General features: G+C 37.6%; 1 protein-coding gene across 1 annotated transcript in view; it reads right to left on the bottom strand.

Annotated features, from left to right (window-relative positions):
• Positions 1 to 1389: 1389 nt before the first annotated feature.
• Positions 1390 to 14982, bottom strand: part of LMLN (leishmanolysin-like (metallopeptidase M8 family)) — a 15298-nt gene continuing 1705 nt past the window's right edge. The window contains exons 2-17 of the mRNA XM_009887308.1: positions 14874 to 14971; positions 14746 to 14776; positions 13957 to 14039; positions 13372 to 13489; positions 12348 to 12526; positions 11589 to 11694; positions 11240 to 11334; positions 10310 to 10427; positions 8911 to 9018; positions 7196 to 7272; positions 6443 to 6553; positions 5554 to 5686; positions 4796 to 4955; positions 3886 to 4016; positions 2946 to 3156; positions 1390 to 1484 (exon numbers count right to left, since the gene is read on the bottom strand). Of these exons, the coding sequence (XP_009885610.1) occupies positions 1390 to 1484; positions 2946 to 3156; positions 3886 to 4016; positions 4796 to 4955; positions 5554 to 5686; positions 6443 to 6553; positions 7196 to 7272; positions 8911 to 9018; positions 10310 to 10427; positions 11240 to 11334; positions 11589 to 11694; positions 12348 to 12526; positions 13372 to 13489; positions 13957 to 14039; positions 14746 to 14776; positions 14874 to 14971 (1854 nt within the window). The remainder of the gene's footprint in view (positions 1485 to 2945; positions 3157 to 3885; positions 4017 to 4795; positions 4956 to 5553; positions 5687 to 6442; positions 6554 to 7195; positions 7273 to 8910; positions 9019 to 10309; positions 10428 to 11239; positions 11335 to 11588; positions 11695 to 12347; positions 12527 to 13371; positions 13490 to 13956; positions 14040 to 14745; positions 14777 to 14873; positions 14972 to 14982) is intronic.

Below are 14982 nucleotides of genomic sequence, written 5' to 3'. Positions count from 1 at the left end.
AATGAAAACTATCCTAACAGGACAGATAGTGGATTGCACCATGTAAGAGTTTCTTCTGCTCCAAACAGGATTATTTGTAACACATTATATAGAGTCAAAAACAAATGAAAACATCCTTAGAAGTGTCCTATAGAGCAGCTGTCCTTGGCGAGACAGATTTTGCTCATTTCCTTCCTCCTACAAATTTTGCCCATCAAGTGATTAATTTTGTACCAAGGTGTGCTGTCGTGTGTTTAAAATGTATGATGCTCATATTACAAATACTCAAATAATCCATAGTATTTGGATTATCAACTATATGGCCAAGGAAAAATGAAGGGAGGAAAAAAAAAGAAATAAAACGACATTAGACTTTTTTTTAAAAAAAACACATTCAATATAGTTTTTGGTCTAGAGAAGTCAATATGGTCCTGTAAGATTATAGCTGCCATTGCTACTGGTTTGCCCTTCAAAAGTGAGAACAGCTGTATTTACGTTCATACTATTTAAAAAAATAATAATGCCACTATTTAAGAAACAAACCAACAAAATTAAAAGTAATCAGAAAAGCTGTCCCAATTTTACAGACTGGGTGTCACTACTGAAATGCATTTGCCTAGCAAATTACTCTGAGAATATTCAAACATTTGATGTATTGAATTTCACAGTAGAACTGGCACATGCTAAATGAGAATGAGATTTCTAGACAGTTGTCTTGGTTACCAGTCTGAAATTCACCTTTGCGCATCTAGGAAGTTTTAAGTGAACCCCAAGAATTAGCCGCTTTCCCACAAACTAGTACGAATTCTGAGAAGCCTCAAAGCTGCAGAATCCAGTTGTGGAGACAACTGCTAATTACTGGTCTATCACATCGAATTATTTTTCCCCCCCATAAATGGTAAGAATTGACAAAACAAACAAACAGTCCGCACACCTGTTTAGGCCTGGTTAATAGCAGTGATGACAACTGATTTTTACATGGCTTTTGACTAAACCACTGAGGTATATTTCCAGTTTGAGGATGCTTTGCTACCAGTCACACAGAGGATATAACAAAAAAAACAACCCTCAGTTCTATTACAGAAGAGTTCTCGTTTCAAATCTTGACCGAGTTGCCAGATAGTCTAACACAGTTGGCATAGCAGATCTCGTTACCGTGTCCAAAAATCAAAGGTTGCAATTCAGGAAAATACTGGCACTTATTGAGATGACAAGGTACATTTTCCTCCTCAGACCCTGGCTGCTTTTGTCAGTACCTCCCTGACTACTGTCTGCACTGATACTTGCCAGGAGAGATGAGGTTCAGCAAAAGACAGCTGCCTGCAGAGACAAAAAACTCAGTGCTCCACAATAAGGAGTGCAACATGACGGTATATCATCTTGGAACATCTTCTTGCCCCGTGCTTAACTCTAGGCGCAGAGAAATAACCCTGTTAGCAGGGGAATTAAGTTAGCCATCAATAGCCAAAGGGTTACAACCAGGCTAGACGAGCAGGAGCATAAGTCTAAAAAAAAAACAAAAAAACAAAAAAAACACACCATAAAGCTTATAAATTTTATATTTAAAAAGAAGATAAAATAACAGAGAGCACTAAAAAACACCAAAGAACAAAAACATACTTGAAGTAATCCACACTGATTTATTCTAGCTTTCAAGGCTAGGAATTCCAAATTACCAAATAATATTATTATTCCCTTTACAATTAAATAAGTTTCTGCATTCCTTCACTAATAGCACTTAGGAGAACAAATGAGAAAAATGTACTGGTATTGCAAAAAAAGAGCATGAAGTTCTCTATGGCATGACGGGGAGAAGCAGCATTTCAAAACCATAGACTCTCAAAAGATTGTTTTATGAATACTTTTGATCCGTACGGCTGCAAGTCATAAAAACCCAAGCGACAAAACACCAAGCTGAAGAGAAAAAAAAAACCAAAACCCAAACAACAACAAAACCAAACAAAAATAAAAGGAAAGAAAGCGGGGAGGAACTCAATATATGAATCCAGGAGTTTGTCCATATGGTAGGTAATCACACAGCCATGAGGCTTAAGTAAACCATCCACACAAACATAAACTTGCACAGATAAAAACCTTTACATATATACACACATGTATGTGTATGAGAAACACCAAGCATGAATTCAAATAGATGCCAGAAGATGTGAATCTCCCAGGTTACAGCTTCCTCAGTCTAAAATCAAACCTACAGGACTCATTTCACCAACCACTGTAATGTTTCCATCTCTGAGACAAAACAAAACTGTTTGGAATGGTACACACAAACCCAAGTGCACCACTTTGAAAAATGAATAGAGAGTGCAAGTAAACTAAACAGGTTTATTTTCTCCTTGAAACTGCAGTAGAGACAGCGTGTCCAGCAATTAAAGAATTGGTTAAAGGCTTAAAAATAAGCCACTAGTGCAAAATACTGTAAAGACTGTTCTAAAAAGCCACTTGATGAAAGAGAAAGCCATCTGTTCTTCACAAAACATTAACTGACAGTCAGTGAATTGAGCTTTTTTCCTCCCTCAAAAAGCAAACTGACACCTATCTTTCGTGTTCTGGCACTGACAATGTTAATGGGAAGTTATACAAGCGAGACCTCACTTTCCACCAAGATGATAATTTTGAGGGTTATAATAATGATACAGCCTTCAAACACAGATCAGATTTTCGGGGAAGTTGCTAGGCTAAAGCTAGATTTCTGGGACTATTACCAGAAGGAGACGTGACATGAAGTAGTTACGTTTCACATTTCTCCTGTGTTAGCCACTATCCTGCACGACTGCACAGCAAAAAGCTGGGCACCTGTGCCATCTTCCTTTAACTCCTACGCCGAGGATCTTAGAGTAGCCAGGCCACGGCTCTCCTTTCCTGTTCTCTGACAGTCAGAGCTGACACAAACCCTTAGAGTTTTCAGGCATTTAATATGAAGTTTCACTTCAGCAAATAAGGAAACCTACCGATTGGTGCAGCTCTTGTTAAGTTAGAAGCCGGAGGATCCCGCTCTGGGGGACAGGAGTCACAGAAGTCCGAACAGGCTGGGCAAATCAGATTCCCAACGTGTATCCAGCCATTCATCTGAATGCTCACAGTCAACACCTGACCCGAGCGGCTGCACAAGTACGCTGTGTCCTTGACCCAAACATGCAGTCCTTGTGGAGAACAAGAAACCTTCAAATAAAAGAATAAAAGACAAGTCTGTATTATGATTTATCAGAAATAGGTTTTGGGGTTTGGAAGTTCTTTCAATACGTAAATACTACATTCAGTAAGCAGCCACTATTACAGCATGGATTAACTGCAAGTATTTTAATGCACTCAGAGCAACTATTTGGTTCAAGACTGCTTTAAAGCATTGACTGTACTCTCTTCGTGCAATTACGCAGATCATCAACTGAGAAAGAGTAAAATTTGGCTTCTGCCAAAGACTACTTTTTTTACAGTTGTGCTGTTGTTGAAAGTGAAACCTTTAGTAGAGATAGTCCTGAGGAGAAGGAGGATAATGAAAAATATGTGATGTGCACAGTGCTCAATCAGAGTGACTAATCAACGTTAAGTTTCAACAACAGAAGATTCCTATACAAGTATTCCTACTTAGCTGTGGAGAAACTGTCACGGGGATAATAGAGATAGAAGTCCCTAGCAAGCCTGGAAGTAAGACACCAGCCATCCCAGTGGCCACATGTTAACTTGACGCGTGATCTGAACTACAAGCTTATGGCTGGAAGACAATTATTTTCAAAGCGTGTCACATAATCTAGTGATTTAAGGCAGAGAAGATAATGTGCAGTGTCCAGCTGCAAAGTTCCAACAGCTCTAACAAACAGCCTACATTTTATGCCTGACTTTTTCCTTGGGTGTTATTCAATCAAATAAAGTAAAAACCCAACACATACATACTTGATAACATCCACTACCCCAGTCAGGGTAACTGAGTTTCCTCCTGCACTGTTCCATGACAAAAGCAGATTTCTGAATAAGACATACAGAGTTTGGTCCATATTTCTCTGCACCATAGTTTTTGGTAGGATCTAAAGGAGAAAGAATATACTGAATTGCAACTTCCTAGAGGAACAGAAAGTCCACATCAACTTAATATGCTATAATTAGTCAATGTCTCCACACACAATTCAAGGTTTACTTTTGGAATCTTTCCGACTGTTAATCATTATCAATTTGGAAATCATACTGTCTTGAATATAAAGTGGGAAGAAACCCAAGATGTAAAAAAAAAAACAAAAAATACCACCACAAACCCAAAAACCCACTTTCCATTAGAACTATATGGATACATTTGCCCCCAGGCTGTGATTGCTGGCTGAGGGCAGAGGGTGTTTATTCATTTGTTTTTGAGACAACTGCATAGACAGGTAATACCCTACAGCATTCTGGAGCTCTGCAATATTGAAAGTTCATGCACTACCCTAGGAGACAAGCCCTTGTTCTGGTCATTTGCAAAGCTCCTTGCCTTCAACAAAAATCTACAAAGGTGGAAAGTGGAATTATTTTTCAGAGACTCAAAAAACAAGCAACCAACCTCCACCGCCGCTCTTTGTCTTATATTTGCATCATTCGGGGTTAATTTCTGTTCAGCTGTTATGCAATTCCTGTATTAGCTGTGAGTGTTTGCTTCCTGGGTGTACAAGGTAGTTATGTTGTGCTTCTTACCCCAGCACAGCTGTTACACAGCTGGTACTGTAAAACTAATTTTTAGTTTTATCACATCCAGTTAGTTTGGATATATAGCAAGCCCATTCCAGATTAACAAACGTAGTCTCTCAAATACCATACTGAAGTCTTGAAAACTGACCTGGTTGGTTTTCAACTATTCTACAGTCCGAACTGCGTTGAAATTCACCACTTAAATGCCAACTAAATTCTTGACTAAAGGGACAATAGTCAGCAATTTCTACTGAGCCACCATAATAAGGCAATTCTTCCGCTGGTACTCCATTCAGATTGTCGAAATACTGCAAAACAAAATAGGCGGTGAAGCAGTTTGTGCAAAGACAAGCGTACAACCGTTTTTTAAATAGAACCAATCACTACAGCTCTAAAAACATCAGCTGTTACTACTGAGGAATGCTATTAACAGCAACCCATGAACCAGATGAGCCAGAAGTATTTAAGAATATTTCAATAACGCAGAAAGATTCACATTTGCATGTATCACTCTCCACCCTCTCCCCTGCCTCCTGGCTTTGCAATCAGGATTCTCTGGGATGAGAAAGGACAAATTTCTTAGCATGCAGTGACACAAGGCAGACTGGGTGAAGAAATACCTCAAACAAAACATTCTGGGGGACTTCTGTTACACAGCAACATTTCCATCTGATATATGGGTAGATGGCAAAGCAACATCCTTATTGTTTTACTAAGATCACAAGCCTTTTTTTCAGCCCCCAGACTCTTTACAATAAACTAAGCAGACATTTTTCACACCATCTTGTGTTCTTGTCTACTAGTTCAGAAGAAAAAAAAAATAAAATGCAACCAAATATAATCACCTGGATGCAAAGCACAAGAAAGAAAACACTTAGTTATTTGGTAAAGCAAGGTCCGTTATACCTGATATTCCTGAGGTAACTGCTTTGGAAACTTCTGCAAGTTGCACACTGCTACTGCTCTTTGGTCCTGCCTGCAGGTTAACTGCAAAGGATTACTCCTCAAAGTGTCGCAGTATGGACTGATTAATTCCCTCCTCAAAAAAAAAAAAAAAAAAAAAAAAAAGATAAATCACATTAGATCACTTTAACTGCTTTTCATAATTTAGCTAAGCAGTCTGTCAAGACTGTCTGTTCCCACTCTCCCCAACACTTGGATAATCACACAAAGAAGCACCAACTCCTCTGGAGGCTGATTATTCTTATTTGTTTGGTTATGATCTTTCTAATCTAATGAGTACCAAGCCAGCAAACAAAGCTACAATGCACTCATCAATTTAGTTTTAATGACATTGCTTTGTAAACTTTTAAAAGAAAAAACATACAAGCAAAACAGGCCCACTATGCAGCTGTGTCCTAGAAATTTATGAGCACTGTAACAAACAAACAAGGAAGGCTTTGTTCTGAAGATGGCTATCATCTCCTTCTGTTGATTTAAGTACAGTCCAGTAATGCAAGATGATACCGGTTGCATTTCCAATTAAAAGGGATAAAATAAGAAAGCAAACACATTTAAATTAAGTCTCTCCCCTCCTCTCTAAAGCACAGCCCTCTTACAGTGTAAGTGCATTCTACACCCTAAGATGTTTGGCTCCGTATTTATTGGGTGGGATGTTTCTGCTCTTAATACATTTGATGTGCTCCTTCTTGGGTGCATTCTGAAAGTGCTTAGGACGGCATTCGTTGTTAATCTGTATCTACCTCTATTTCTTTTTACTGAGTTGCATTTGAAGGACAAATGTAAACAAGCATCAGGGTTTCCTCTTTATTTTTTAAAAAGACTGTATTCTTACTTTTGTTTCTTTTGGTCAATCCAGAATTTACAGCTCTTCATTACAAAGTCACAGCCTTTATTGCGTCCCCAATCTAATTTCTCTGCCATGCTGTAATTTGCTTTATACCAGCTGTAAAGGTATTTTGAAATGAGAACACAGTTACTTCAAAAATTCATGTTTTGATTAATAAGACAGCAGTTCAAAGACCTTCATACTATGCCTCAAGGTCTTCAAATAAAGAAAAAGGGAAACTGCATCTCTTTCTGCCTGCAATAAATTATATTATAATTCCACTATTTTTGAAGTCACAATGAACTAAAAGAAAATGTTATTGCTTATTTGTTCAACGGCAATGCGCCATGATCTGCAAAGGAACCACGCATACAGAAAGATGAAATTTTAGACTGTTTTGCTTTTCCTCCATGTATGCTTTCTATCTGCAAGAGCAGCTGAAAAAATAATCAATAGGTACTGCATGCAACCGAGAGAAGACTTACAGTAAGAAAAAAGTAAACAGACATTACAAATAGTACTATGTATCACATTGCATGTTTTTTTTTAAGGCTAGATTAAGAATGTATAGATTTTGAAATACATGAAGAAAAATTAACATACTAGGTAGAAGTCCTTGTCTAATATAATGCTAATTATGCCATCATCTACTGTGTTGCAGACAGATAAGCACAAGTGCACGAATTCCAAATAAAATCAAGTACAATGAAAACCAAACACAAATGAACCCCAAAAACCTCCATTCTTATAAATTCTTACCCTGTGTCTTCCATTAATGCTAAGGTGATCCTGGAAAAGACTCGATTCTGTGTATGAGATCCAGTCATTGCTTCATTCTGAAAGTTACCAGTTACTATTAGCAAGCCACTGAAAATTACTATTGTAAGAAAATGCTTCCTATGAAAAAACATTTTATTTCCAGTCTCTTCTTACTACCGACAGTCAAATCCCAACCTCTTGCATAAAAGGGTTTAAAGGTGCAACTCCCTTCCCCACTCCACCCTACAAAGCTTCAGAATTCTAGATGTCAGAAACCTCATTCCAAATTCCAGCGAAACCTTATTCACGACCAACATGTACTCATTTTTCTTTTGGTAAAATACAACTCTTCCTTCTTCTAGCATATTTATCAATAGCAAATCACACCCCCTCTTCTGTCACCATTTGGTAAGCTGAAAGCCAAGCTCATTGAATTATCTTGTGCAAGACTGATTTTTATTTTTCCTAGAATTTCTAGTAGTCCTTTTTAGGAGCGAGGTGCACAGGGCACATGACTAAAGGAACACAGCACTCCAAAGGACGCTTTATTCATGTGGCAGTGGAGTTTTCCATTTCATTTAAAAATAAGTTCACACCATCCTCAAAGAGCAACTCCAGTCACCTTGGAGTTTCCTAATCATATTATAACCGGCAATTGTAACACCTGTGTCTTTTTCTTGCTCAGATAAACTTCAGGCTTACAGCAAGAGTCACTCACCCTTAATTACACAACTCTGGATTTCTGTTACTGAACTTCGCCTCATTTCTATCGTTTCTTCAAAACATGTAGTTTTCCAGCCTTCCCTCTCCACTAGCGAGGTTAGGAGTTAGCACCAGCAGAATTATTAGCACCAAATTTGCTATCACTGCAATACTTAATGAGAGTTGGATCAAGACCAAAACCAAACTACGTGCGTTACTTTCCAAATATAAACTTTCTCCGGAAAGGTGTAAAAGTGACTAGTCGCTATCTCCTTTTTGCTAATCCTATTCAATCTTTAGAATTATCCTCATTCTAATGGCAGTCTTTCCGGTTGGCTTTAAACTACTGTTCCACATCAAAGGTTACTGAAAAGCAGGAAAAGCTAACAATTTTGGTCTCCAGAAATACACATTTTTCAAGATTACTTCCACAAAAAGGTCTGTCCTAAAGCACTTCGCTTCTTGTTTACCTCACTGCACACAACTAGAAAGTGTAACTCTGCCAAAAATATCACACAACACAAAGTTATAAATAAAAATAAGATTAAATGTCAGGAGGGAAGTAAGTGTTTCCTTGGTCAGATGAGGTTCTGGAGTCAAGATGGCAAAAGCTAACCCTAGGGCATATGAATAAAGATGAAGCCAGCATAACAAATAGACAGAATGATCAAATATTTGATGTATAAGAGGCAGAGGGTGACAAAACTGAATTGACTCAAAAGAACACCTCCTTTCTCCTAAAAAGGGAATATACCTTCTCACAAGGATAAATGGCAGGCAAAAGTAAGAGACATTTAGTTTTTCAGTAATCAGCTTAGCTCAAACTCATACTCTGAGACTTAGCAATAAGTTTATCTAGAAATTGGACATTTAAGTATTTCTAGTTTAGTACTGTTTGTGATTTATTTCAATGAGGTCTGATACACTTGCATTTTCAAGTCTCCAGTAGATAACACGAAGGCAGGGGAGCAGACATTCCCACATTTTCCTCCATTCCTAATATCAGGACTAACCTCCAACAGTCTCTTCTCCCAGTGATTGAGCTCAGTACCCATGCCCCCTTGATTTTCAAGCTCCATTCCCTCTAGAATTGGACAATTAAAATGTCTTCGAGCTTCTTCCTAGAAAGAAAACATTTCAACACAACTCTCAAAATATTGAGATACATACCCATATGCAGTCCTAATCTTCTAGAATTATCTTTTAAAAGTATTTCAGCATTTCTGTTTTCTACCATCTTGTTTTCCTCCAAATGCAAAATACTTCTCCTACTCAGTGCCTGACTAAGCCAGCAAGTACACCAACACAAAGCCTAACAATCTGTCTACTTATCTCCTGGAAATAAAACATGGAAGTTTACAAGAAGAGAGCAGCAACAGAATTAGCTGAGAATAGCATGCACACACTAAAGAACATATTAAAAAAAAAAACCTCAACAAAAAACCCAAACAGTGTAGGAACGCTACAATCCTGCTTCTGTCAAACGTTTCAGAGAAAAAACACTTTTCTATTAGAAAGCTGTTAGTGTCAACTAGGCTTTTTTCGGGAAGTGTTTTCTGCAAAATATTTTAAAGTCTTAAGAGGCATCACAGAAATGCTGTGGTCTCATGGTCAGAAGCCCAGCCTTCGCCAGTGCAGCACTACCCAAGAGCACCTTTAATGCTCTGAACAGTTTGACCAGAACCGCCAGTTTTCAAAACTGGGGTAATTAAACCAAGTTTATTCTATATACTGTGTTAGATTTAAAACAAACAAAAGGACTATTTGTGGCCAAATATTAATAACTAACTTATTTCCAATACCTGTTTATTACACTTCAGCATATGTTCTGTTGGGGGCAGCGGGGAGAGTCAGAGGCGTGGGAAGCAAGAAAGATTTCCAAGAATACTTGAGCAATATTTTTTTTTTTTTTAGACATGACAAAAGGTTAACTGCATTATTTTGTAACTGATAAAATTACAAAAAGGTTAAAACTTTGCTTTTAAAGAGAAAAGTAGAAAATAGGATGAACTCATAAATTAGAAAACCAGTGACAATACTGCCTGTTAAGGCAACGGAAGCCCTAGGTGTCTAAGTCTGTAGGAAAATATCTAAAGAGTAGGATTAAGACACCTATTTGATATAAATTTTGCTTAACCTTTTTATAATTTACTTCCCAGTCCCTTCATTGTCTCTCACTATGTCAATTTATTTATTTCATACTGCCTGTCAACCATTTTCCCCTTTACTTTGGATACACCCTCTCAACTAATTTTACCATCTTAACTGCATAGTCTTGGGGTCATACCTTCAGGAAAAAGGTATTCAATATTACGTTATTACTTCTTAAAGAATAAGAAATATTTAAGACTCGAGAATGTGATGGCAACCTCAGCATACAAAGTGTAAAAGTTTAAGTTAATCCACACTTACAACCACGCGAGGTGTTATCAGAAGATAAACAGCATGGCGCAGCATTTTGCCACCGCGTATGTCCCATAACCTCACTGCTTTATGAACGACTTTATTGCTCCACTGATACAAACCTAGACTGTAAGAAGAATGTTTTGGTTACAAATCTTTTCCACAAATACACGCTACTCTGCGAAGATTTATCTCCGTAAGAAACAGAATCGTGAATAACCTCTATGTTTCCTCATGCTTTCTGAAATTTAAATTTATTATGCAACATTTCTCATTGTAAGATATGGGTTCATCACATACACAAGTCTGATTTAGTAAGCCAAAGTAAGATTATTAAAAAGATATCTGTAGACTCAAGACATATTTTCTACAGTTACCAAAAGTGTGAGAAACTAAATAAAAATCCTCAGAATTGCTAGTATAAAAAGGAAGGTGAACAAGCCCAAAAGCTCTCTACCCTTCCACCTCCAAAAAAAACCCCAGAAAATTTCTACAATATGAACTAAATGAAGGAAAAAAAATGAAAACCGTTGAACAAGTCAGCAAAATCACACAGCAGACCACATGCGTTGTCAATTCTGCATAACTATAAATCTTGAATGATATATCTCTTAAAAATGAACTGCACTGACATTAGACAGACTACAGAAAACACAAGACTCAATTTATTGAGGTGTTCAGCAAGCACTGAAATTTAAGCATGGGTAATTTTAATGCTTAACTCCAAGCCTCCTGGTAAATGAAATCCCGCCTTAGTTTGTAATATATGTGGATAATATAAGTGCTTAATGCCAGTGTAAAGAAAGACTAAAAAAACCACCACACACCAATGTTTCAACATAATAAAGGCAAAGTATTCTAATAGCAGAATAAAGCTGGATTTTCAACAGGCAAGAATACACCCTAAGAAGTACTGAGAGGGCCAAAAAATTAAAATACCTTTCATTAAAAGGCGGGAGTCCATCTGCATATCTTGCTGTCAAAGGTTTGCCATCATCATCACGGTAAAATGCAAACAGTCCAGCAGAGAAACCCTTCAAGTTAAAAACCGAGCACATTGAACCTCTGCTAAGACATTCACATACAAAGTCAAATACCACGAAAGAGTTACCGCTCCCACAGCAGATACGCTGGAAGTACGACACTGCAAGGCATTTAACACACAAATTGAAGGAGGGAATATAAAAGCTTTCCTCGTCCAAACATCCTTCTCTTACAAGAAGCTGAAGGTACGTGAGGAAGCAGGCACAAATTTCAGGGAGACACATTTTATAACATCAAGCCTTACCAGCGCATGGATAATCTCATGTTTCACTGTAGACAACATGCCAATGAATTCCTGAGCTTGCGTTGAAATCATATTTGGACACAAGTTAGCATATCCTGCTATTGGCCTGGAAGACAGTTTTAAAATTAAATTGTTTCCAGCAAAATACTAGCAAATTCAAATCATATTCACTTGAAGAGGCAGAATATTTAAAAGAAAATGGAGACTAATGTAAAAATAAGTCCTTCCAAACAACAACTTCCCCAATCATTAATAGTCTGTTAACAATACAGCAACTAGTTTACTGTTGAAATGGGGAGTGATGGGATTAATCTCTATATTCAGTATTCTGCACAGGTGTTAGTGACAACAGTACAGGAGATCTGAATTTTAGGTAAGACACTATACAGGTACAAAATGTCTGTTACAATCGCTACAGCCAAACTAGAAACAAAAGCCACGTAAACAGGGCCCATTTGCATTCTCCTTTAAATTTGTGAAAGTATGACATTCACTTCCACAGTAGTAGGAAGTTAGTTACTGGTTTAGGCAGTAACAGTGGAGGATTAGCTTTGACTTAAATGCCTCAGCTTTGCAAGTTAAAGACTATTTGATTGTTTTGTGGTTTTACCTCAATGTAGTGCTTGTCTTTACTTCAATAATGACTTCTACTTTGCTATGCTATACAACGTAGGCAAATAATTACACTCCACATATGAACATTTAAAAAAACTTGAAAGTTTAATTGAAAAAAGAGTTAGTGCCAGAGTGAATACTTGCCTATCCATTTCAGCTTCCAGTTGGCAGTAGGCTGCATATGCGATGATATTTTCATGGCCACACCTTTCAGTAGTGAGAGCACTAACGTAAAGTACAAAGTCAGCATCTCGAACCCCTTCTTGGTCAGGCAAACCAGTGGGTCTGCAGTGCCATTCACTCCCATTGCACACCCTGCATTGCTTTGACAACGTTCAAATGAGCAATTAAAATACATTAGCTATGACAGAAATTTTGCATGACAAAATTCAACTAGCTGTAAGACAGCAGAAGATGAGAAAACGCCTTATGAAGACAGTAAATAAAACCAGAGCCAAGGAATAACTTTCAAACAACTAGCTCTTTTGATTTATCAGACACTAGGAATGTGGAGCTTTTGAAAAAAAGGGCCTGCCAAGCTAGATATCTCAAAATTAGCACCATTTATTTCCTACAAATTAAAAAAAAAAAAAAAAAAACAAGCAAAAACTGGCTCACAGAACTAGTATACACAAGTAGCAATTGTACCAAATTACACGACATGCATTTTTTAATACTGTAGTTGAAACTTCAAGCTAAGAGAAACAAAGAAATCTACTAATCACATACTATAGTTGAATCAAAAATTCATGCAAGGAAATAAGTTAGAAGCATTTCCTGCACTGTGCTCCTGGTTCAGTGGATAACCTCTTCAAATAAGGTATTAAAAAAAAAAAATCAAAACTTAATATTAATGCTGTGAAAATCTGACTCATTGACCAAGGGCAATAATGAATTGATTAGTTGCAACTGAACAAGCTTTGAATCTCATCCTCTCTGTGCAGTTCATTATAACACAGGCTTAGAGAACAGCAAACCGTCCAGTTTTATTTGACTTTTGGTTCAACAGCTAAAGAAACTCCCACTAACAAAAGTTGTTCTATTCTGTCACTCAAATTTAAAGTGATCCCCTGAAAACAGGTCACTGTTAGCGATATTAACATTTTTAGTAACTTTCATGAACAATACTACTTCAAAGGTTAAGAAGGACTTAGATGGCTCAGCTTACCTGGAGGTGTTTCTCAGGAACTATAACTGGCCCACATCTTGTATGGTGTGCGCAGGCCCCTAGGCAGTATCTGTGAGGGTCGGCTTTCCTCCTTAAATACTGGTTTGTCGCACACTGCCTTCAATCAAACACAAAAGACAGTCAGCACTGTTTTATAATCCAAAAGTAACTGTAGAATAGTCTTACAGCACCCAACAAGGCTGTAATACAGGTATTTAATGTAACTTCTACAGTAAGAATTGGTAGTAACACTGCTCTGGAAGATACAATGCTTCCAGTTGTTAATGGAGTATCCACAGGTTCAAAGAGAGGTTAGGAACAGGTTCATAAATGGGGTACATGTAAAAGGAAACAGGCAGCATGTATACCCTTTAACATCTCTGACACATCAAATGCAGATGCTGATCATGGAAGGTCAGCAGATTTCCGTATTCTCCCTAAATAACACCTGCTACAACCACTGGGACAGATGGTTCACTGGTCTGATTCAGGAGTGCATTTCTTACACTCTTATTCTTCAAAGTCTATACAACACAGTGTTAAATATCAAATATAACAAGTGATTTTCAACAAAATTTCACATACCTGCTTAGTAATATAGTACCCGAGGATTTGCGCACTTGAAATGTCTTCTCCAAATAAGATATAGCTTGTGGAAAAAGTTTGTTCTAAATAGAATAAAAATAAAAGTCACCCGGTAGCAGTGCTGACATAACTCCCCTTACAAGCATTAACTACCAAGTTACATGAAACTTGCCAGATGCTGCAGTAGAGCAGAATAGCAGAAATCCAGACTTCCTAAGAAGTTCAACTGCTATCAATATATCTAGGAAATATTTTGTTTCAATATTCCCATATTTTGCAATTGGAACTACAAAATGAGAAGGGAGTCACCATTAATTTGAATGTACAGCTTCAAAGAGGCTGAATTTATTTCAGCCCTGAAATTACTGGTCACTGGGAATGATCCATCACAAATTTCTAAGAGCTTCTGTCTCTCTGCAATCCTCAAGCCTGACTGCCACACTATTTTACTCCTTATTTGCACAGTATGTCCAAAGAAGCCAGGAGAGATATTTAAAATATTCTTCACGGTGCTAAAATCCCTTTAAAAACTACATATATATTGCTCGCTGAAACCTCTGCACGTGAGGATATAGCAAGCACCTGTCAAACAACATTCATCAGAACATCGAAAGTATTTGGAAGGGAGGCACAGTCTGTACACAGAGCCTTGGTTTCCCTGACTAGACGATACGAATTGGCCGGTGTGCAAAGCCCTTCATTAAAGGCTTTGAACTGGCAAAGCCTTAATTTCATCTACAGAATTATATATATATATACGAACAGAAGAGGGAAGAAAATATGACATACCTTTATAAGGTGTCTTTTCTCGGGTAGCAAACTATATTTAAAACAAAAGAAAGCAAACAAGCTTTAGTTAATAGGATTTCCATTCTCAGATAGGGCGGGGGGGGGAGTCACCACGACATTATACTCACTCCTCAACACTTCTATCGTATATAATCTTAATTCTTAGCTGCTGATCCACATTTCTCTTCAAGACATGATTTTCCTTTAGAGGAACTTGATGGACGACCTGGCAGGGAG

Source organism: Charadrius vociferus, unplaced genomic scaffold, assembly GCF_000708025.1.
Source record: "Charadrius vociferus isolate BGI_N301 unplaced genomic scaffold, ASM70802v2 scaffold385, whole genome shotgun sequence".
Classification (NCBI taxonomy): Eukaryota; Metazoa; Chordata; class Aves; order Charadriiformes; family Charadriidae; genus Charadrius; species Charadrius vociferus.
The sequence above is the reverse complement of the archived record's forward strand: the minus strand, read 5'-3'. Positions and strand labels throughout refer to the sequence as shown.